Raw genomic sequence first — 24,135 nt, forward strand, 5'->3', positions numbered from 1 at the left:
TTCCCCACAATAGGCAGCGGTAGTGAGGGGGGGATGAGGTCTGTAGGGAGCTGGAGAGGGGAAACAGAAGAAGGGAGAGGTAGGAATAATACCCAGGGATTAGTGTCAGGATGAAAGAGAAGACCAGGAGACGGAGTGTGAAGAGGCGAGACAGAGACAGAGAAAAGAGTGGAGAAGAGGAGAGACAGCCACGGGAGGGCAGAGTGAGGAAAAGGTTGAGAGATTGTTATCAGGCGGGAAGTCACACCAGGGCGATCAGAATACCCCACTAGGTGAACTAGGAAGTGCCTGAGAGAGTTAGCTAGATAAGGCTATGATCTACAGGCCCTTCATTAGTAGGTGTAGGGAGCCTGAGCTAGGTAAGTGGGAGCCCACTTCAAGGATGAGAGAAAGAATACCGGGTCCACCCTAGACTTTGTGTCAAGCTGAGCCTCCTCTTCCCCTGACTCCTCCTCACCTGTTTCTTCTCGTACCTCCTCCAATCTTGCCACTCCTTTCTTCTTCTTGATCTTGACTCCTTCTTGTGACTTCTCTTTTTTTTGACGTAGATAGGGTCGCGCTCCCTCGGTGGCCTCCGTAATCTGAATGGAACACAAACCTGGAGGATACTTGGGGAGCACGCCCTTTGTATGGGGAAAAAGCAGAGATGGCAGAAAAAACCCCAATCGAACTTGAGTCCGTCCTTGGAGAAGTATCCGTGAAAGTTTAGGTACTGTAGCTTTAAGATGGCTTGGATGGATGGTGCCCACTGCAGCAGTACACGGAGGAAGAGTTGATGCAAAATGTTCCGGGCTAACAAGCTCGGAGTGGAGTCACAGTCCTCCGGGCAGGAATACTTATCAAGTAAACGGGTATAATCAAACTGATGGAACAGGGTGGAAGAGACGTTCCTACTAGACCACAGATAAGAAGGAAAGGAATAGAAAGAGGATACTAGGAAAATATAGATCAAAAGAACGTACAAACAGAGTAGAAGGAAATCGGAACTCTATATGTAGGCTGAGAAATATAGCCTCGATAGACATACAAACTGAGGACGCGTAGTAAAAGTACTAACCGCACCGTGATAGAAAGGATAGCGAAAGAGTCCCCAATACCTTATCTGAGAAACAGGAATCACCGCAAGTGAAAAAGTAGCGGGAAGGCTGTAGTGAAATACTGAGGCCAGAGGAAAGCGGGGTAATTGAAAATATGCTGAAGGCTAGTCGCTAAGAGAGACTGGCAGCTCACGTAACGTTAGACGATACAACGCGCGGAGCGCCGGTCTGGCTTGCAACTTATAGATCCGGTCGTCCATCTTGGAAAAAAGACTAGACTGTTAACGAGTTACAATCGGCCATGTTAGTGGTACCTCCAATGGTGAACGAACCTCCAGGGCTGATGCATGACAATTTGACCCCAAATTGTCACTTTTTGTGTATATTTTTATAACAAAAACTGAAAATGTATTGGACTTGTATTGTGACTCATTGAGAACATTTCACACATGCCATCAGGTTCAACTGACATTTACAGAATACACGCCTCTAAAATACCTGGGCCAGGAAGGTAGGTATGGGGCAAGACGTTTGTCTTGGAAGCAAGTCAATGCAGAGCAACACAGTTTTGAATACCGGTTCTGCGCTTACAGACTGGTCTCAGGTATTTAGCACGTAATTAAAGATTATTTCATTAATACCTGGGGATCCATGCATCATACCATTTGTGATATCATTCACTTCTGCTACTCAGCATGCAATTATTTAGGATCACCAAGGATCCTTTCTAGTTCCCAGATGCTCTTACTCTCTCTTGTTTCCTGGGAAATGCAAATGCCACCTGATCAGTAATCCAATGGAACCCGAAGAAACCAAACCACCAGTGCACACAGCAGTCACATGAAAAACAAAAAGTAGAGAGAAACCCAACCGAATCTGGCATTATAGGAGAGCCCTGGCCACCCCATGAGACAACTTCAATATGGCAATTTTGGCCCAGTGGGTAGTGCGACCCCCGTAGAGCTCACTATGAAATAGCTATGGGGGTTATAGATCTGGGAGCCCTGGGGACTCAGGTGTGTGCAGTGTGCTCTTTCTTGAATGGAGCTTGACCCAAGTGTATGGGGAAGGGTACTGAATCAGTGGACCAAGGTTGACCTATATCAATGGATGAGTTGTAACAGTCAACAGAAGTCAGTGGAAGCTTGGGCGGCACAATAATGGTGAGCTGTATTAGCCCATAGGCCTCTTGGTTCTATCATGCCTTAATCCCTTACCAAGAAAGAGCCCCTTTAGATACCTTGTCCGGAAATCGAGGGACTGGAGGCAGCTGAGGGAGGGCCCAATTGAGGCATGAACAAGTTTTAATGGCGAGACATAGTGCAGATACTTCAACTCAGGCCATGGTTCTTGGGAGAGGAGCCCAATTATGAGGCTGTATTGGGCAGCTGGAAGGACAGAAGTGAGGTAGAAAAAGAAGAAATAGGCCCTAAACTGCCCATATCAAACATCTGATGGATGTGCACCTGTTTTTCGTGGCTATCTGTACACTTTTTCCACACCAGAGATAGCCTGTTGTGATCGAAGCATGCAAATAGAATGATACTGTCTAAACTAAAGTAGGCTACCATCAAATAAGTGATGCAGACTCAGGAGAGTCCCAAAATATAGCTATTACAAAAGTAGGTGATTTCAGAAGGTGGAGAAACACCCATGTGTGCCTCGAAAGGCAGCTTGTCAACTAGGGCATACCTTTCCCTTAGTGGGAAATGTTGTTCAGATCACTATAGTCAGCATATTTCTTACATAGTATCACATTATAAGAAAATCTAAACAAAATATTGTGTTAAACAAACAGCTAAGCACATAGTATTATTTTAAATAGCCATTAACCCAAGGCAGACAGAAAACAGACCACAAATCCTACAATACCTCCAGTAGAAACCAATGAGGAGCAGTAAGGCTTTTTCTTTAAGCCAAAGAGAATGACCCGGAGGATTCAAATATTTCCAAACCCACAAATATTAAATGCCTGGCTTACATAATGGCTTTCTAAAACCACAGTAGGCCACCCTGAATGTCCATCTGACTAAGAAATAAAATGAAAATAATGTAGAAAAGCAAACATAGTAACAGTATATGTGAGATAGCAGACATCTGCGACTGCGTTCAGAAAGGTTGTAGACAAATATACTCAGCAAACATGAGAACAGAAAAGTAATTCATACAATGACACACTTTATGATGATGCACCCGTAGAAGTGTATACATAATTAGTACAGACAAAAGTAGCAATACTTTCCCCCATTGTCTTAACAATGTATACTGATGGAAATATATCTTCCGTTTTCCATGTGCTTTATTGGGAAGAGATTAATTTTATTTAGAAAAAGCCTATGATAAGTAGAAATTCAACCCCTTCCAGTGATAGCTCTGCCCACAAGTACTTTGAGTAGAGTGGTAATGCAACAATCTGTATAATTAACATGAAGAAGAAAGTACCTAATTTCCAAAATACTTAAAACATTTATCAGCTTTTAAGCTAAATGAACATCTTAAAACAAAAAATGAACAGTCTATTTTCATGAAAAAAACTGCTCTAATCAAATTAAACCAGACTGCATTCAGGTTTTCACCCTAGAATCTGAAAAAATAACTGTTATCCTAGGGTTCTGATAACACGTGTTCCAAATATATGATGTGATATTATAAAATGTAATGTATGACTGCATCACGATGCTCGAAAGGGCACATAACAATCAAAGGAATTTAGGGAGAATCATGATTTTAATAATGTTAACACTTCCAAAAATGCTTATCAGAAGCCTCATAAGGTGTTCAAGTAATGCCCTCTAGATATTCATTATTTTAATGAAATTCCTTTCATGCCATGCACCGAATTATCTCAAGGACTCAATAAGGGTCACTTGTTCCAAAAGAGTAACACGATCCATTACCTCCGCTCGTCTGGCTATCCCTAAGAGCAAGCAAGTGAAGTGTCTGGGAATATCCTTCCATGCACAGGAGGCATGTATATGTAATAATGTCCCAAAAGCTATTTCCGTATATAGGAACCACATATCCTTTAGGAAACGGCTGAAAACAGTTATTTTTTAATAATCTACTTTGTCTCCCTGTTGATCGTTTCCACTGTCTTCTTGCGCCCTGATGCCTGCGGGCTGTCGGCGAATTATAAATCTGAAAATAAATAAATTAAATAAATAAGATCTTTGGGATCCTGTTTTAAAAGAAATGCCAAACAAGAGGCAACATTATGGATCTAAAACAGAGGGATCAATATAATTGCAGACCATAACAAACGTGTTCTTCCTCATTAACTTTATAACCAGAGATTTGACTAATCTTATGTGCGGATGACAAATGTTCTGAACAGGTATGAGGTGGGGGTCTAGCGATGACCAAAAGGTCATCTGCATAAACTCCTACCTTAATAGAACGATCCGTTGCAGAGAAAAGTGAAAAAGACCAGGAGTTGCCCTTAAAGTGTGAATAAAAGGAAAGGGGAGAGAATGGAATGCCCTGGCGAACAACTTCTACTCAATATTAAATGAGCTGCTGTCAAAGAAACCAAGATCGACGCAAATCTAGTTTGGATTTCCCCCTGGCTGGAACAAATCTGTGCTGTTCAGGTCACACAAGGTCAATGATGTGTTTACCCAGAAGCGATTCTAAAACTTTAGCAAACTATTTGCTACCCCCATTAAAGAGGGAGATAGGGCGGTGGGATGAGCAGTACCTAAGTCACAATTTCTATTGGGGAAAAGGTTTAGATTGCAATCCCGTTGAAATGACAGTGATTAGTATTGAACCAAAACGCTAATTAGTGGGCCTGAGATACTATCCCAGAAAGTTGGAAAACCCTCCAAGAGTATTCCATCTATATCTGCAGCTTTACTCATCATAGACACCACTAGAAAGCTCATCTTCTGTAAAATCTTGAACCAAATCCTCATAAGCAATCGTAGAAATTTGAACAGCTATTACACTATTTAAATACACATTAGTAAGTCACTCATTCACTATATTATCATCAAAATATAGATTTTGATAAAATTACTGGAACATATTCTCAATGGTTCAAGACATCAAGAATGAAATGCTCTCCCGTAAACTTACAAGAAGCATTGCTGAAATAAGTCGAAAGGTCACAGAAGTTGAAAGAAGAGTATAAGACAAAGTGAAGAGCATGTGTAAACAGGCTTAATGCCAGGAAGTTATTCTCAATGGGGATACACCATGAAGCACAATGCAGAAGGCCCCTAAACAAAATGGAAAACTCTAAAAACTGTTCAAGGATGAATTATACCTGCTTTAGGGGATCCCCCATGGAGGGAACGACTCCTGAGCAGAGCAGCCATCAGGGTGGCTACTTGAGCATGGGTCTCCACACGTTGAGCAATATCCTGAGGTTTTCATCCTTTCACAGCATATCTTATGACATACAGATACTTTCATGCTGTGAGGCCAGATTTCCTCATCAGAACGGTGTGCCCATCAGCTTAGTAGCCCCTATAATTCTTGCATACCATTGTCTGAGATGCCACCCCCACCCCCTGGATGTGGACACAGGGTATGGCCTGCATTCCTTACAGATCTCTGATGCTCAGATCGAATCTTGGATGGTGTCCATTGCCTGCAGCATGCCCTGGTTATTGCAGAGTATCGGGGCTGGATTGGGGCCACGGCAGTAGGGTCTTTTGACCATGTGGCTCCCTTGCAAGCTGCTTATAATATGAGTTCCTAGCAACTGGTTCCTGTCGTGTCCTCCCCAGCCTCCCAGCCCCCCAGCCAAACGTATGCATGGAGGGATACCTTTTTAGAGTACGCTCTGTGTTCACCCCAATCTTCCTTTCTCTCTCTCTGGACGCTGAACCCAACATTGTAAATTCTGTGGCTCTTTCAGCCTGCAAAGCCCAGTGCCCTACTTTGCCATCCCTTGCTCTTTATCGCCCCACTCCTTTTGGTTGATCTTCAGTCTTGTCACTGTGTGGTAGCGTGAATGATGAAATCTGAATTGGTGCTTCTATTCTGGACTGCCAGCACTGAGCCCAATCACTGATTCTATTTGGTGGCATTCATATACCCTCCATATTGACAATTCTTTGGTGCATCAATTCTTGAGGCAACTGAATACTTCCAGACTGCAGTGCCGAAGGTAGGGCTATGCTAGATAAATCTACTTTGCTCTCACATTAATTTGTATGACCTGTACTACCTACACTATCTAAAGTGGTCATTACTTCTGTTGGATCTACCAAACTTAACTTACATTCCGTGAACGCACTAGCCAGCAGCTCATTCTTCCTATACTCCTCCTGGGTTGCTGCAAATTGCCTGCAGCTTCTCTCGTGATGATTAGAAATACCAAGAAAAAGCAAGGCACTGTGTACAATTTTGCTGCGATTCCATCTAAAGCTTTCCTGAGAAGGCGACAGAGGCAGGAGCATCCACATCTGCAGAACAATTAACCCCAGACTCATGCACAGAGTTGCAACAGGTTGCAAAGGGTATGTAGGGTGGGCTTGCTTCTATTAATTCAAACTTAGATGAACTAGTGTCCAATGTTATTTTCCTCTGGACAAACTTGGGGAAGGAAAGTGGGAGAATTACTGAGGGTGGAAACTAGAATAGTTTTTTACGAAAATAATGTTTCATCACAAAATACTACTGTGACCATGTTGTCGAAGGATAGAAGTGACACAAAACAAGAATATAATGATTTAGAATCCGTATCTCGGCACAATAACCTATGCATACTAGGAGTTCCTGAGAATGGTCTCAAAGGCAGAATGGAGCTATTTATAGAGGAGATACTGAAGCAGATCATGGAAACCCCTCCATTTTCATCTTGATTTGGCAATGGAGTTGAACTTTTAAATAATGTTTGAAAAAATAATCTACATTCAAGAATTCTTCAAGATGATCCTCCACCTAACTGATGACCCACGCTGGATCTTAGATCAGACAAATAGTCTACTCAAAATCCAAGCAGGGACACCAGTCTGATGTGCTTACTGGAGTTCATTTTACAGGATAAACAGGAGCACATTCTGAAGGTCCACCATACAAAAATGTATTCCCGTTCCATGGCACAAAACTCAAGTCGTTCCAAAACCAGTACTCTGAGCAAGTGGCAAAGGCTGCAAATAGAGACTCTATGGCCCAAGGACAGAAATACTTCCTACTGTGAGGGCTTACCATATCAGCTGATTTTTTTAGTCGGGGGTCAAGCCAGAACAGTCTTTGGGAGAGGAGGCAGAAAATCTCCTAGAACAGGTGAGCCATTAAAGTGACGAATACAAGTGAACATTACTCTCAAACCAACTCAAATATTCAGAATGGTTCAAGTTCCTTCTAAAACATAAACGGCTGCACAGAAGACAACAAATATAACAATGAAAGGCGTGCAAAAGCGATCATCTTAAAGAAGCACCCGAGCTACTGCTGGTGAGGCCCAGTCCCTACTGAACTAAGATGGTTTATTAAGCCTAGTGGTTTTCAATCAGTTACATTTTAGTACTTGATGGGGGCAAGGTGCTGAAGATATTGGGCAAAAGTATTTAACATAGTTACTGAAGCAGTTTATAAATCAGGAGTGATAATTGGTGAAATTACACAAGGGCCTGTGTTACTTTACTTGTGGGTCCAGGGAGCTGAGACTCCCAGGGATAAGTCTTAATTCTACCCACCATAAATGAGATTTCAATGTGGTTACAAAGAGAAAATTAAAGAAAGGGGGGGGGTTGGATTTTTTTTGTAACAACCCTAGTTATCAATCTGAATGTTCAAAACATTTGCGATTCCAGAAATCCACTTGTGTAGAAAGGACCAGAAAAGATTTACTTCAAGGTGGTTTTCCTTTCAAATCGTTTCTTCTAATGACAAGAAGAAATGAGAGGTGGTAATTATCTTTAGTAGAAACAAGCAGATGTCTAGGGCTGCCTCCTTTTAGTAAAAGGCAACCAGGGAGGGCTCATGCTTACCAGAGGATAAGCACATGCTCCAAATGAAAAGCACTTTGTGTAGCAGAAATCTGACGCTGGATTATCTCGGGTGAGATAGGGGTGAAAAAGATTTTTGTTCTTTTACTTTATTATTCAATACATTTAAATTCACAATGTGTTTGGTAATTTGTTTCTATTTATTTTGATTCTTTACCTCAGGTTTTTTATCTTCACACTGTGAAGACATCATGAAGTAAGATACAGACAACAGATTCAGATTCAACTTTCAAACAGAATTGTTTTATTAACTCATGTTAGGGAGAATTCTCTTATAAGGCTAATTTCCCAAACCTAGTGAGTCCCCCAGCAGCTTTGCTGGATTTTTGGGGTTTGTTTTTTCTCCTGATAAGAGTGAGACTCTTTTACTCCCACTCTTAGACATGATTTGCGGAATGTCTTTGACTTGTTATGTGCTTATGAGCTATGGGGTTTCTTTTTACTCCATAGGATATCATCTGTTTTTCTGTAGGTGTGGTACACAGCACCCTCAGTACAGTACCACAGGGGTGTCACAGTGACCCCCAAACATAGACTCCATACCCTGGGACTGACTACTGTCTCCCAGGGCATGTAAAGTCACCATTGGCTTTACTAGTCCAAATTTGTGAACAGAACCAGTACAAACCATCATATTGTGGATGTACTGGTAAAGGGGTAATTCGATTGCCCCTGGGTATGTTTTCGAGGGGGCACTTTCCCGTCCCCCCTCGTCGAGTTTCTGGCTGGTGGCAGTGGTTACCACGCAAAATATTCCACCAGAATATTCTCTATGGGATTTTCCCATTGATTTTAAACGCACCACTTTTTGGTGCAATGGTAAAGATACCGCCGGTTTATTTATTTAATATTAAATCACCGGTTGGGTCTTTTTGCCAGAACTTGATTCTAAAATGGCATTTGTGTCCGTCTCTGTAACTCTGACCAAGGTCGAGCCCTTTGTTCCACTATTTTGACGGGCTTCTCCACAGAAGCCCTCCAAATGGTGCTACTCTGTCTGGGTTCCACAGGAAGGGTGGAGGGGGGAATTGGCACCCTGGACTGCGTTGCCTTAGCAACCCAAGTCACACTCTACTCTGATTGGCCCAGTGGTGAGCCGGCCGGCTCACCACTTAGCATGTGTGATTGACAGCTACGCTGATGAATGGGGGTTTTTCTGCATAAAAGCAGGGCCTTTGGACTGGAACTTCAGAAGTCGCCACAGGACCTAAGAATCCGAAGAGGGAAGAAGCTGAGCCATCTGCAACGACGACACCACCGGTGAAGCCCTGCTGCAACTACCTCACCACTTTCCCGACGACAAGAGAAGATCTTCTACTGGACGAGTCTTCTTCCCCTGAGCTGGTGGGATCAACCAGTTCGCCCTTTTCGCCTTCCAAAGACGTCTCTTGGTCGAATCGCTCGTGCCAAGCACCCCGGCGGCCGGATACCTAAGCTCACCACTTTTGACAGCGAATAAAAAGACCGCACCTTTTAATCGGGAACTCCGCGGCTCGTTTCATCCCTGTGCAGTGCAACGACTCCACGTTTCCTCCTCGAAGAGATCTTCTCTTCCCCTGGTCGGAACCATGAACTTCAACCACTGCCAGGAACAACTGCCCCCGCTGGAGCTTCCTTTCTCTTTAAGGTACTGTGTCCGGCCTAGCCTTCCTTTCTACAGATTGCTAAAGGTGACCCTAAAATCCCTGGCTTCTAAACTGGGTTGGCTCCAGGCCTTCTAGCTATATCTTTTGAATCCCCCCAACCACTTTTGAACACTCTGCAAAGACTTTCAGTGCACTTTAAACCGTGTGATCCTGGGCAAATTTCGCTTTGCTCCATTTAAAGTGGGCCTGGCCTATGAACTTTGGCTCTACAGTATAGCCTGCCTTTCTCCACTTGCTCTGAACTCTTAAAAGTGTTGGAAACTGTTTTATTTTTATATGCTGCCTTTTTCTCTCCCTTTAACTGCATTATCAGAGTGCCATCTTGGTTAAGCGCTCACCACTGTTCTAACAAATAGTAGTGTTTTAACCCTGACTTGTCTGATAACTATTGAGGGAGGTGTGTATACTTTACCGGACTGTGTTTTAACTTGCTTTTTATTGAGAGTGCTAGTATATGCCATAAAGTGTGTTTTAAATAAATAATTATATACTTTTTATACAAAGCTCTGGTCAGTGTTTGTTTGCTCTACTGTGTTTTGGCCCTATTGTGTATACTTTGCATACTGCCCTACTCTTCTTGAGAGAAGTCTGGCTGCTCAGCCACAGCTACCAGGTAAATCTGGGTGGTGCATACTGCTACCAATTGGGTTTACTGCTTACTCCTATCGTCTTAATCTTTTTGCAGTGTTCCCCAAGGGAACTGCACAGGATTCTGCCTAACACTGGTGTACAGCGGTGGGATTTGTATTGAGTATACATTTTAGAGTGTCTAAATACCTTAGTGCAACTAACCACAAAGCTTAGCACTGTAAAAGTTAATTTTTAACAAGTCAAACTATGGAAAGTTACAGCCAGGAGTCCCTTTCTGCAAAAACTGCTGATTGTTTAAGAGTTCTTTGTAGACATAAGGATCTTCCTGTTAAAGGCAAGACAATGGAGCTAATAGAAAGATTGTTAGAAAACCAAAGTCTGGGTAGTGGTTCGGAGGAACCTACCTCCCCAGCAAATGTAGACAACAGTGATGAAGGTAATATGGATCAAAATATTGATAATGTTGTTGTAGATTCAGAAGAGGAAAGTGAGGCTAATGTAACTTTCCCCACTGCCCCTCTGCCTGCTCTAGCACCTCAAGCTATGTCTACTGGGCCCGTGTTAGGCCCCACATTAAGTTCTGAATTCATTGAACTAGAAAAAAATTAGACTTGAATTAGAGTTCAAAAGGATTAGTGCCCAATCTGAACAAAAGCACCATGAACTAAGGCTCAGAGAAATGGAACTCAAGCATGAGCTAGAGATGAAGAAATTGTCTGTTGAAAATACTTCTCTCCCCGGATCCTCTAGGAGTTCCAGTCCCAAAAGACCCCGGATACCTAAAGAGATTGTGGGTATGTATGAACCTAAGTTGGATGTGTTGGATTTGGTTGGCTATGTTTGAGTATAATCATGGGCTCCAGAACATCACAGGGAATCAGTTGCTTCCTTGGTTGTTCTCTAGGCTCCCCCTGTTGTATCTGATGTGGTAATGGAGTTGGGGGAGGTGGATAGGATGGACTATGAATGTGTGAAGCTAGCTTTAATAGCTAGATTTGGGAACACCCCTTCCCAGTACCTTAAAAGGTTTAGGACCCTCAAAAAGCATGATGGTACCCCTTGGGCTACCTGGGTGAATGAAAGTTTGAAAATCTTAGAGGGATGGATTAAGGGTTACAGAGTGAACACCTATGAGGGAATGCAAAATCTTGTTATGTTGGAGTCAATGTATGATGCCTGCTCTCCTGAGCTCAGACAGCACTTATCTGATTCAAAGGAAATAGATCCTAGAAAGCTAGCTAAGGCTGCTGACTTGTGGGTGGCCAACAGGGCTACTCACAAGGATTCAGGGGTCACTTAGAAAAAGGATGAGGGAAAGCAGCCACCAAAAGTGAATCCAGAGAATTCTAATACCTCACATACCAAAGAGGGCCACAAACAACAAAATAACTAGGGTAAGCCACCAGGGAAACCCCATAAGGCTAGTGTACCCTCTGGTCACAAACCAGAAGGAGGTCAGAACAAGCCACCATTCCAGAGAGCATTTGGAACATGCTATCTCTGTGGGGCAACTGACCACATCAAGGGAGATCCCAGATGTAAGGGTAAACCTGCAGGGATCAGCACAGTCTCCTTAGCCTTCACTCCTGAGGAGGAAGTACAAGTGGCTAGTGCTCACTTTGAAGTCTTTACTGAAGACCCTTTGAGTCTTCAAGCAAGTGTATCATTAGAGCATATGGGTCTGGTTAGCAGCCAGAATAGGGATATCTATGACTCCCTACCAGCAAACTCTAAAATGTATTATATGGTGTCATCCGCCGCCGTCGAGACTGGCGGATACTTCTGTGGTATCGCTGTCAGTATGGGTTTAGAAACTGGTAGTCCTTTCTCTACTTTTACGGCTCTATCAGCCATCCGAGTTCCCTCAGCGCGGAGCCTGCCGGGAGTATTTATTCCTCCTCCTTCCGGTGGACGCTGCGTTGCAACCCCTCTGGATAGTTTTCCCAGTTTCCGGGTTTACGCTTGCTGCTGACACTCCGTCTGGATCGTCAGTGCTTTTTTTCTGTTGTAAACTTCGTCCTCTGCACAAAGTTTTCCTTCTCTTTGGTACTTTGCCTCTTACCGGTTTCATTCCGGTTCCTTCGTCCCGCGTCTCTCTCCTCTGAGACCCGGTACCTTTGCTCTTTCTGCTCTCTTCTCTCCGCTTACCCTGGGTTCCTCTCCAATTTGGATTCCAGTCTACTTCCTATTATTCAGCTTTCTCTTCTCTTACCTGAGTCCCTACTTCCTGTATCCTGTCGGGCTACATTGGATACCAGTTACGCCTTCTGGCTTCACGTTTGCTGCGGACCCACACCTCTTCCTGCTACATCACTTCGGAAGTTCCTACTTGGAGTCGGACAGAGTGCAGTTCGGCGCCTGACAAGGGTTTTTTCTGCCGCTTGGCTTTTTCCCTTGTGTATCAGCTTGCTCCCGGGGAGGGAGCCACAGGCATGCTGTTCCATCAGCGTTCACTGTGGCTTCCCTCCGTGACAGGCAATTACCACCAAAAAAGGAGAAAGACTACCTCGCCAGGCGAAACCTGTCCACCGAAGCCTTCGACTCAAGCAGCTCAGGTGAGGAGAGTGTGAAAGCAAAGGGGGAAGTGGGAGAAAAAGGGTCTGAGAAAGGACAGATTGCAACGCCAAAGCATAACAAGATGTCGGCGGAGGATCAAGGCTTTCCAAGCTATGTCTGTAGAGCTACAGGGAGTGAAGACAGAGAACGCTCTTCTCAAACAAATGGTATCGGCTAGAGAACATCCTACTGTGGAATTGCCTCCCATGCCACTCTCCTCGGGAAAGTTTGATGGTTCTCCCAAAAGGGTAAAAGAGTTCCTGGAGGCTTGTACCGTCTATTTCACGTTTAGACCCCGCACTTTTGCTACCGATCAGGCCAAGGTTGGATTCCTAATCTCAAATATGACTGGGAATGCGTTGGCGTGGGCAACTCCTTTGGTAACCAGTGCAAATGAATGCTATACTGCATGACTTTACGGGATTCCAGAACCTGCTTCAAACAGACCTTCGAAAGACCTGAGTTGTCTTTTACCGCTTGTGAGGAACTGTTGGACGTAAGACAAGGTTCTTTGGACGTCCTATCCTACATTTCTTCCTTCAAGACCTTGGCGGCTGGGGCAGGTTGGCCGGAACCCACCCAGTACGCCATCTTTCGGAGGGGCTTAAGGGAGGAGATTAAAGACGAACTAGCCAGATCTCCACGTTCACCAACTTTTTCTGATCTACTTGCAGCCGCTCTCCACATAGAGTTTAGGCTTCAGGAAAGAAGATCTGTACGTCGCAAGCAACGCGCTTCAGGATCTTCGGTGGACCCTCTTTCGCATCCTTCCCCTTCTCTCTCTCCTTCTAAGTCTTCAGACGAACCTATGCAAATTGGAGCTACTAGGACACCCCTATCAGCAGCGGAAAGACGAAGACGGAGAGAAAAAGGACTATGTGCCTACTGTGGTTCGGATCAACATCTCTTGAAAGACTGCATGGAGGTACCCAACAGGAAATCAGGAAACGACTACCCTCTGCGCCAGTAGGGACAGGCATCCGAGGGTCATCAAGTTCCATTTCTCGTCCCTACGTTTCTCTCTCAGTGTCAGCTCCGGATTCTCAAGAAGATTCGAGACTCATGGTTCTGTCCGTGGCCCTCAAAGTGGAGGGTAAGCAAGTCGAGTCTTTAGCCCTGTTGGACTGCGGAGCTGCAGCCAACTTCGTTGATACCTTGTGGGCTGATAAAGTAGGCTTACGCAGGATCGCCCGTCAAGAAGGTCAACAGGTCAAAGGTGTAGATGGATCCCCTTTGTCCTCCGGTCTAATCACTCATTCCACGGAGGATCTGTTCTTGACTATCAACCATCACACTGAGATGCTGAAGTTTGACATCATACGAGCAGCCCATTTCCCCATAATTCTTGGAATTCCTTGGCTCCGAAGACACAATCCTCGTATTGATTGGACGAACAACCAGTTGAGCTTTTCTTCTACCTACTGTACTACTAATTGCCTTCCCTTAAAAGATCGGTGTGATTTACTGTCGGTAACAATCATTCCGGATACCCATCTTGGAGTGCATGCGCTACCTCGATTCTGCTCACCTTTTGAAGAAGTGTTTCAAGAGAATCATCACGCCAGATTACCCCCACACCGACAGGAGGACTGCACCATTGACATAGATACTAACGCTTTAGTACCATTTGGAAGAATGTTCTCGATCACACTGTCAGAGAAAAAGGTAATAAGAGGTTATCTGGATACCAACTTGAAGAATGGCCTCATTCAGCCCTCAAAATCCCCCACTGGGGCTTCTTTGTTCTTCATTAAGAAGAGAGGTACTGACGAGTTTAGACCCTATATAGATTACAGGGGTCTAAACAAGGTCACCATCCGGGATCGCTATCCGATGCCTCTCATCACAGACATCATTGAAGCAGTTCAGGCGGCTAAGGTGGTCACAAAACACGATTTAAGGAAGGCATATCATCTGCTCTGCGCAGCTAAAGGCGATGAGTGCAAGACCGCCTTTCGCGCTCCATTCGGATTATACGAATACCGGGTAATGCCATTTGGCCTGGTGAACGCTCCCGCTGTATTTCAACGGTTTATGGACCGAATGTTTTCCGACATGCTCACCATTTCTGTAATTATCTATCTGGATGACATTCTCATTTTTTCCTCCAATATGGAAGAACATATTCCTCATGTCACTCAGGTTTTGGATCGGCTTCAAAGGAACCAACTTTTGGTCAAGGCTGAGAAGTGCATTTTTGCAGTTCCTTCGGTACCATATCTAGGGTACATCTTATCTGCGGAGGGTATTGCCATGGATCGCAACAAGGTTCAAGCTATTCTTGACTGGCCTGCCCCTACTTCAGTTCGAGAGGTACAAAGATTCCTTGGTTTATCCAATTTCTACAGACGATTCATACCAGACTTCTCTGAAGTGGTGTATCCCATTACCCGTCTACTCAAAAAGGATGCTCTCCCTTTTCACTGGTCAACTGAAGCTGAACGTAGCTTTTCCCTTCTCAAAGGACTCTTCTGTTCTGCCCCTATACTATGTCATCCGGACCAGACATTACCCTTCATCTTGGAGACAGACGCCTCTGCCATAGCCATTGAGCAGTTTTGTTAAAGTCAGTTAACGAAGTGGAACATCCTGTGGCTTATCTGTCTAAAACCCTCTTTCCCAGCCAACTAAACTACTCAGTTCTTGAAAAAGAACTATTGGCGATGAAGTTAGCGTGCGAAGAGTGGCGGCATCTGCTTATGGGGGCACGACATCGGTTTAACATTCGGACAGATCACCAGAATCTGAGGGTACTGCAAGACATGGAGTGTTCAAATTCACGACAGGCTCGGTGGGCCTATCTGTTTTCTCAATACGATTTCCACATCACCTACATTCCCGGAACTTTGAATCGTTGGCCGACGCCCTGTCCTGCAAGGATATGAGTAAGGAGAAGTCTTCAGATGACTCTGAACCACTGTTTCGGAGGAACCAAATCCTGGTTCTGGTAAGCTCTTTCCTTCAAGAAGTGAAAGCCGCAGTCAGACCAGAGTATGCCCAATTACCACTTCATCCTAATTCCCATTACCAGGAGAAAGATGGTTGGGTATTCTACAAGAAGCGTCTATACATCCCACCCGGTCCGTTACGCCAGAAGATACTGAACTGGTGCCACAATCCTCGCACTGCAGGCCATAGAGGCTCGGAAGGGACCATGGAGCTGATATCAAGAGTATTCCTTTGGCCTAATCGGAGAAGAGACACGTTGGATTACGTACAAGCATGTCCCACCTGCGCCAGAGCCAAATACCCTACAGGCAAACCTCTTGGCCTACTGACACAAGCGGAACTTCCCACTCGACCATGGGGACTTTTTTCCACGGACTTCATGGTGGATCTGCCTCTGTCCGAATCATGTACATGTATATTGGTCACGGTGGATACGTTTTCAAAAATGGCACATTTCTCTCCCCTTCCGGGTCTTCCCAGCGCAGCGAGAATGGCTGAGGTTTTTGCCAGAGACATCTTCAAATTACATGGCATCCCGGACAAGATTATTTCTGATCGAGGGAGTCAGTACATCTCAAAGTTTTGGAAGGCTCTTTGTGTCGGACTAGGCATTGAAAGAGCTCTTTCCTTAGGATTTCATGCTCAAACCAACGGTCAGACCGAACGCCTCAATGCTACTTTGGAGCAGTACCTGATTACATCAATTAACACCAGGACAATTGGGTTTCTCTGCTTCCCACAGCAGAGTTCACACCAAGCATTCTGCCATCGGCCTTCCCCTTTCTACTGTACTTACGGAGTACAGCCCAAAGCATTTCTGCTCAATGTTCCAAGCCTCACTAATTCCCCAGCTGCAGAAGATGTTCTACAGAATATTGCAGCAGCTCAGACCGCCGCTTTATGAAGCCTAGAAGACAGTAGAAGACACAATAAGGAGCAGGCTGACAAGCATCGCAAAGAATGCCCGAAGTTGGAGGCAGGCGACAAGGTGTGGTTGTCCACCAGATACTTACCCAAATGGACACATCCTATCTCCTCGTTTCCTGGGTCCTTTCCCTGTCCTCTCTAGAGTCAATCCTGTCACTTATAGGCTTCAGCTTCCTTCTACCCTCAGTCGAATTCATCCAGTATTTCATTCTTCCCTTCTCAAACCCTTCATACCTGACCCCCATTGCAGAAAGGTTCCCCATCAGGTTCTCTTACCTGAGAAGAACAAGGATGAATATGAGGTGTCTTCCATACTGGACTCTAGGTATTATAGAGGTCGTTTGGAATACTTACTGTCTTGGAAGGGTTACCCCGAGTCGGAGGACTCGTGGGAACCCGCTTCACAGATACATGCCCCTAGGTTAATATCCAGATTCCACCGCTTACACCCAGGTAAGCCGGGGTTTTCACGGACTGGAGGGGGGCATACTGTTATCCGCCGCCGTCGAGACTGGCGGATACTTCCGCGGTATCGCTGGCAGTATGGGTTTAGAAACTGGTAGTCCTTTCTCTATTTTTACGGCTAAAGCAGCCGTCCCAGTTCCCTCAGCGCGGTGCCTGCCGGGAGTATTTATTCCTCCTCCTTCCGGTGGACGCTGCGTTGCAACCCCTCTGGATAGTTTTCCCAGTTTCCAGGTTTACGCTTGCTGCTGACACTCGGTCTGGATCGTTAGTGCTTTTTTTCTGTTGTAAACTTCGTCCTCTGCACAAAGATTTCCTTCTCTTTGGTACTTTGCCTCTTACCGGTTTCATTCCGGTTCCTTCGTCCCGCGTCTCTCTCCTCTGAGACCCGGTACCTTTGCTCTTTCTGCTCTCTTCTCTCCGCTTACCCAGGGTTCCTCTCCAATTTGGATTCCAGTCTACTTCCTATTATTCAGCTTTCTCTTCTCTTACCTGAATCCCTACTTCCTGTGTCCTGTCGGGCTGCATTGGATACCAGTTACACCTTCTGGCTTCACGTTTGCTGCGGACCCACACCTCTTCCTGCTACATCACTTCGGAAGTTCCTACTTGGAGTCGGACAGGGTGCAGTTCGGCGCCTGACAAGGGTTTTTTCTGCCGCTTGGCTTTTTCCCTTGTGTATCGGCTTGCTCCCGGGGAGGGAGCCACAGGCATGCTGTTCCATCAGCGTTCACTGTGGCTTCCCTCCGTGACAGGCAATTACCACCAAAAAAGGAAAAAGACTACCTCGCCAGGCGAAACCTGTCCACGAAGCCTTCGACTCAAGCAGCTCAGGTAACGAGAGTGTGAAAGCAAAGGGGGAAGTGGGAGAAAAAGGGTCTGAGAAAGGACAGATTGCAACGCCAAAACATAACAAGATGTCGGCGGAGGATCAAGTTCAAGAGCTTTGGAAGGCTTTCCAAGCTATGTCTGTAGAGCTACAGGGAGTGAAGACAGAGAACGCTCTTCTCAAACAAATGGTATCGGCTAGAGAACATCCTACTGTGGAATTGCCTTCCATGCCACTCTCCTCGGGAAAGTTTGATGGTTCTCCCAAAAGGGTAAAAGAGTTCCTGGAGGCTTGTACCGTCTATTTCACGTTTAGACCCCGCACTTTCGCTACCGATCAGGCCAAGGTTGGATTCCTAATCTCAAATATGACTGGGAATGCGTTGGCGTGGGCAACTCCTTTGGTAACCAGTGCAAATGAATGCTATACTGCATGACTTTACGGGATTCCAGAACCTGCTTCAAACAGACCTTCGAAAGACCTGAGTTGTCTTTTACCGCTTGTGAGGAACTGTTGGACGTAAGACAAGGTTCTTTGGACGTCCTATCCTACATTTCTTCCTTCAAGACCTTGGCGGCTGGGGCAGGTTGGCCGGAACCCACCCAGTACGCCATCTTTCGGAGGGGCTTAAGGGAGGAGATTAAAGACGAACTAGCCAGATCTCCACGTTCACCAACTTTTTCTGATCTACTTGCAGCCGCTCTCCACATAGAGTTTAGGCTTCAGGAAAGAAGATCTGTACGTCGCAAGCAACGCGCTTCAGGATCTTCGGTGGACCCTCTTTCGCATCCTTCCCCTTCTCTCTCTCCTTCTAAGTCTTCAGACGAACCTATGCAAATTGGAGCTACTAGGACACCCCTATCAGCAGCGGAAAGACGAAGACGGAGAGAAAAAGGACTATGTGCCTACTGTGGTTCGGATCAACATCTCTTGAAAGACTGCATGGAGGTACCCAACAGGAAATCGGGAAACGACTACAATCAGCGCCAGTAGGGACAGGCATCCGAGGGTCATCAAGTTCCATTTCTCGTCCCTACGTTTCTCTCTCAGTGTCAGCTCCGGAATCTCAAGAAGATACAAGACTCATGGTTCTGTCTGTGGCCCTCAAAGTGGAGGGTAAGCAAGTCGAGTTTTTAGCCCTGTTGGACTGCGGAGCTGCAGCCAACTTCGTTGATACCTTGTGGGCTGATAAAGTAGGCTTACGCAGGATCGCCCGTCAAGAAGGTCAACAGGTCAAAGGTGTAGATGGATCCCCTTTGTCCTCCGGTCTAATCACTCATTCCACTGAGGATCTGTTCTTGACTATCAACCATCACACTGAGATGCTGAAGTTTGACATCATACGAGCAGCCCATTTCCCCATAATTCTTGGAATTCCTTGGCTCCGAAGACACAATCCTCGTATTGATTGGACGAACAACCAGTTGAGCTTTTCTTCTACCTACTGTACTACCAATTGCCTTCCCTTAAAAGATCGGTGTGATTTACAGTCGGTAACAATCATTCCGGATACCCATCTTGGAGTGCATGCGCTACCCCGATTCTGCTCACCTTTTGAAGAAGTGTTTCAAGAGAATCATCACGCCAGATTACCCCCACACCGACAGGAGGACTGCACCATTGACATAGAGACTAACGCTTTAGTACCATTTGGAAGAATGTTCTCCCTCACACTGTCAGAGAAAAAGGTACTAAGAGGTTATCTGGATACCAACTTGAAGAATGGCCTCATTCAGCCCTCAAAATCCCCCACTGGGGCTTCTTTGTTCTTCATTAAGAAGAGAGGTACTGACGAGTTTAGACCCTATATAGATTACAGGGGTCTAAACAAGGTCACCATCCGGGATCGCTATCCGATGCCTCTCATCACAGACATCATTGAAGCAGTTCAGGGGGCTAAGGTGTTCACAAAACTCGATTTAAGGAATGCATACCATCTGCTCCGCGTAGCCAAAGGCGATGAGTGGAAGACCGCCTTTCGCGCTCCATTCGGATTATACAAATACCGGGTAATGCCATTTGGCCTGGTGAACGCTCCCGCTGTATTTCAACGGTTTATGGACCGAATGTTTTCCGACATGCTCACCATTTCTGTAATTATCTATCTGGATGACATTCTCATTTTTTCCTCCAATATGGAAGAACATATTCCTCATGTCACTCAGGTTTTGGATCGGCTTCAAAGGAACCAACCTTTGGTCAAGGCTGAGAAGTGCATTTTTGCAGTTCCTTCGATAACATATCTAGGGTACATCTTATCTGCGGAGGGTATTGCCATGGATCGCAACAAGGTTCAAGCTATTCTTGACTGGCCTGCCTCTACTTCAGTTCGAGAGGTACAAAGATTCCTTGGTTTATCCAATTTCTACAGACGATTCATACCAGACTTCTCTGAAGTGGTGTATCCCATTACCCGTCTACTCAAAAAGGATGCTCTCCCTTTTCACTGGTCAACTGAAGCTGAACGTAGCTTTTCCCTTCTCAAAGGACTCTTCTGTTCTGCCCCTATACTATGTCATCCGGACCAGACATTACCCTTCATCTTGGAGACAGATGCCTCTGCCATAGCCATTGAGCAGTTTTGTTAAAGTCAGTTAACGAAGTGGAACATCCTGTGGCTTATCTGTCTAAAACCCTCTCTCCCAGCCAACTAAACTACTCAGTTCTTGAAAAAGAACTATTGGCGATGAAGTTAGCGTGCGAAGAGTGGCGGCATCTGCTTATGGGGGCACGACATCGGTTTAACATTCGGATAGATCACAAGAATCCGAGGGTACTGCAAGACATGGAGTGTTCAAATTCACGACAGGCCCGGTGGGCCTATCTGTTTTCTCAATACGATTTCCACATCACCTACATTCCCGGAACTTTGAATCGCTTGGCCGACGCCCTGTCCTGCAAGGATATGAGTAAGGAGAAGTCTTCAGATCACTCTGAACCACTGTTTCGGAGGAACCAAATCGTGGTACTGGTAAGCTCTTTCCTTCAAGAAGTGAAAGCCGCGGTCAGACTAGAGTATGCCTAATTACCACTTTATCCTAATTCCCATTACCAGGAGAAAGATGGTTGGGTATTCTACAAGAAGCGTCTATACATCCCACCCGGTCCGTTACGCCAGAAGATACTGAACTGGTGCCACAATCCTCGCACTGCAGGCCATAGAGGCTCGGAAGGGACCATGGAGCTGATATCAAGAGTATTCCTTTGGCCTAATCTGAGAAGAGACACGTTGGATTACGTACAAGCATGTCCCACCTGCGCCAGAGCCAAATACCCTACAGGCAAACCTCTTGGCCTACTGACACAAGCGGAACTTCCCACTCGACCATGGGGACTTTTTTCCACAGACTTCATAGTGGATCTGCCTCTGTCCGAATCATGTACATGTATAATGGTCACGTGGATACGTTTTCAAAAATGGCACATTTCTCTCCCCTTCCGGGTCTTCCCAGCGCAGCGAGAATGGCTGAGGTTTTTGCCAGCGACATCTTCAAATTACATGGCATCCCGGACAAGATTATTTCTGATCGAGGGAGTCAGTACATCTCAAAGTTTTGGAAGGCTCTTTGTGTCGGACTAGGCATTGAAAGAGCTCTTTCCTTAGGATTTCATCCTCAAACCAACGGTCAGACCGAACGCCTCAATACCACTTTGGAGCAGTACCTGATTACATCAATTAACACCAGGACAATTGGGTTTCTCTGCTTCCCACAGCAGAGTTCACATACAACAACACCAAGCATTCTGCCATCGGCCTTCCCCTTTCTACTGTACTTACGGAGTACAGCCCAAAGCATTTCTGCTCAATGTTCCAAGCCTCACTAATCCCCAGCTGCAGAAGACGTTCTACAGAATATTGCAGCAGCTCAGACCGCCGCTTTATGAAGCCTAGAAGACAGTAGAAGACACAATAAGGAGCAGGCTGACAAGCATCGCAAAAAATGCCCGAAGTTGGAGGCAGGCGACAAGGTGTGGTTGTCCACCAGATACTTACCCAAATGGACACATCCTATCTCCTCGTTTCTTGGGTCCTTTCCCTGTCCTCTCTAGAGTCAATCCTGTCACTTATAGGCTTCAGCTTCCTTCTACCCTCAGTCGAATTCATCCAGTATTTCATTCTTCCCTTCTCAAACCCTTCATACCTGACCCCCATTGCAGAAAGGTTCCCCGTCAGGTTCTCTTACCTGAGAAGAACAAGGATATATATGAGGTGTCTTCCATACTGGACTCTAGGTATTATAGAGGTCGTTTGGAATACTTACTGGGCCTCATTAGGACCCAGGCGGTAAGGGGTTTACGGCGGCGTAAACAGCGCCGACCCTTACCGCCTGATTCGGAGGTCCCTTAGCGCCATGGAGGTTTTAACACCTGCTTTTAGCAGGTGTTAAAATCCATGGCGCTAAGGGACCTTGTTGTTAATTACGCCACCGTAATTTACGGTGGCGTAATTAACGCCTTCCCCACTCCCATTATGCCCTATGGGGCAAAAATGGGAATGGGGAAGGGTAAATGGGTTAATGGGGATTTACCGCCCCACTCACCTCGGAATGGGGCGGTAAGTCCGCCAACCACCATGGCGTAAACATAGTTTACGCCATGGTGGTAAAGGTACGACCCAGGCGGTAACTTACCGCCTGGGTCGTAATGAGGCCCACTGTCTTGGAAGGGTTACCCCGAGTCGGAGGACTCGTGGGAACCCGCTTCACAGATACATGCCCCTAGGTTAATATCCAGATTCCACCGCTTACACCCAGGTAAGCCAGGGTTTTCACAGACTGGAGGGGGGCATACTGTTATCCGCCGCCTTCGAGACTGGCGGATACATCCGCGGTATCGCTGGCAGTATGGGTTTAGAAACTGGTAGTCTTTTCTCTATTTTTACGGCTATAGCAGCCGTCCCAGTTTCCTCAGCGCGGAGCCTGCCGGGAGTATTTATTCCTCCTCCTTCCGGTGGACGCTGCGTTGCAACCCCTCTGGATAGTTTTCCCAGTTTCCAGGTTTACGCTTGCTGCTGACACTCGGTCTGGATCGCCAGTGCTTTTGTTCTGTTGTAAACTTCGTCCTCTGCACGAAGTTTTCCTTCTCTTTGGTACTTTGCCTCTTACCGGTTTCATTCCGGTTCCTTCCTCCCGCCTCTCTCTCCTCTGAGACCCGGTACCTTTGCTCTTTCTGCTCTCTTCTCTCCGTTTACCCTGGGTTCCTCTCCAATTTGGATTCCAGTCTAATTCCTATTATTCAGCTTTCTCTTCTCTTACCTGAGTCCCTACTTCCTGTGTCCTGTCGGGCTGCATTGGATATCAGTTACGCCTTCTGGCTTCACGTTTGCTACGGACGCACACCTCTTCCTGCTACATCACTTCGGAAGTTCCTACTTGGAGTTGGATAGAGTGCAGTTCGGCGTCTGACAAGCGTTTTTTCTGCCGCTTGGCTTTTTCCCTTGTGTATCGGCTTGCTCCCGGGGAGGGAGCCACAGGCGTGCTGTTCCATCAGCGTTCACTGTGGCTTCCCTCCGTGACAGGCAATTACCAACCAAAAAAGGAGAAAGACTACCTTGCCAGGCGAAACCTGTCCACCGAAGCCTTCGACTCAAGCAGCTCAGGTGAGGAGAGTGTGAAAGCAAAGCGGGAAGTGGGAGAAAAAGGGTCTGAGAAAGGACATATGGAAGGTGTTCTCATCAATGGCCAGGATACTCCTGCCAGGAGAGACTCTGGGGCTAGCAGAACAGTAGTGGATGAAAGCTTTTTCAAACCTGAGGATGTGGCTAAGGCACCCAAAGGTCCCACTAGAAATTCTGGAGGCCCTGTCCAGATGGTTCCTATTCTACCAGCCCTCATTCAGTGTAATAACATGACAGTGAGGATCCCTGTCATTGTTAAGACTGAGGTGCCTGGGAGAGTCCTGTAGGGGAATGATCTAAAAACTCTAGGAGTAGAATCCTGTACCCCCAGGCCTACCAGTATGGAGACACAGAACCTAACCAAAGTGGCTAGAGAGGCCACCTTAAGGGACCACTCTAAGCCTGTGGGAACCTCTACTGAGAACCCCACTACAAGCCCTGGTGTTAGTAAGTTGACCTCTAACCCAGGCACATTTCAGGCTAAAATGTTAGTGAAATGGGAGCCGAACCAAGCTCCATCATTGTTCCCCCAGTTTTAGAGTCTGTCACTCCCCCTGCT

General features: G+C 46.0%; 1 protein-coding gene across 1 annotated transcript; it reads left to right on the plus strand.

The window, feature by feature from the left end:
- The first annotated feature begins 18,047 nt into the window (after positions 1-18,047).
- On the plus strand, positions 18,048-18,395 carry LOC138567869 (protein LDOC1-like). Its single transcript, XM_069646363.1, has one exon. It carries the CDS (start codon positions 18,048-18,050, stop codon positions 18,393-18,395), a length of 348 nt encoding a protein of 115 aa, XP_069502464.1.
- The last annotated feature ends 5,740 nt before the right edge of the window (positions 18,396-24,135 follow it).

The sequence above is a fragment of the Ambystoma mexicanum genome, chromosome 2p (assembly GCF_040938575.1).
Source record: "Ambystoma mexicanum isolate Mex_15411 chromosome 2p, UKY_AmexF1_1, whole genome shotgun sequence".
Taxonomy (NCBI): domain Eukaryota; kingdom Metazoa; phylum Chordata; class Amphibia; order Caudata; family Ambystomatidae; genus Ambystoma; species Ambystoma mexicanum.

Excerpts from the sequence above, each read along its gene's own strand:
- LOC138567869 (XM_069646363.1), top strand. The coding sequence starts at position 18,048 with ATGTCGGCGGAGGATCAAGTTCAAGAGCTTTGGAAGGCTTTCCAAGCT.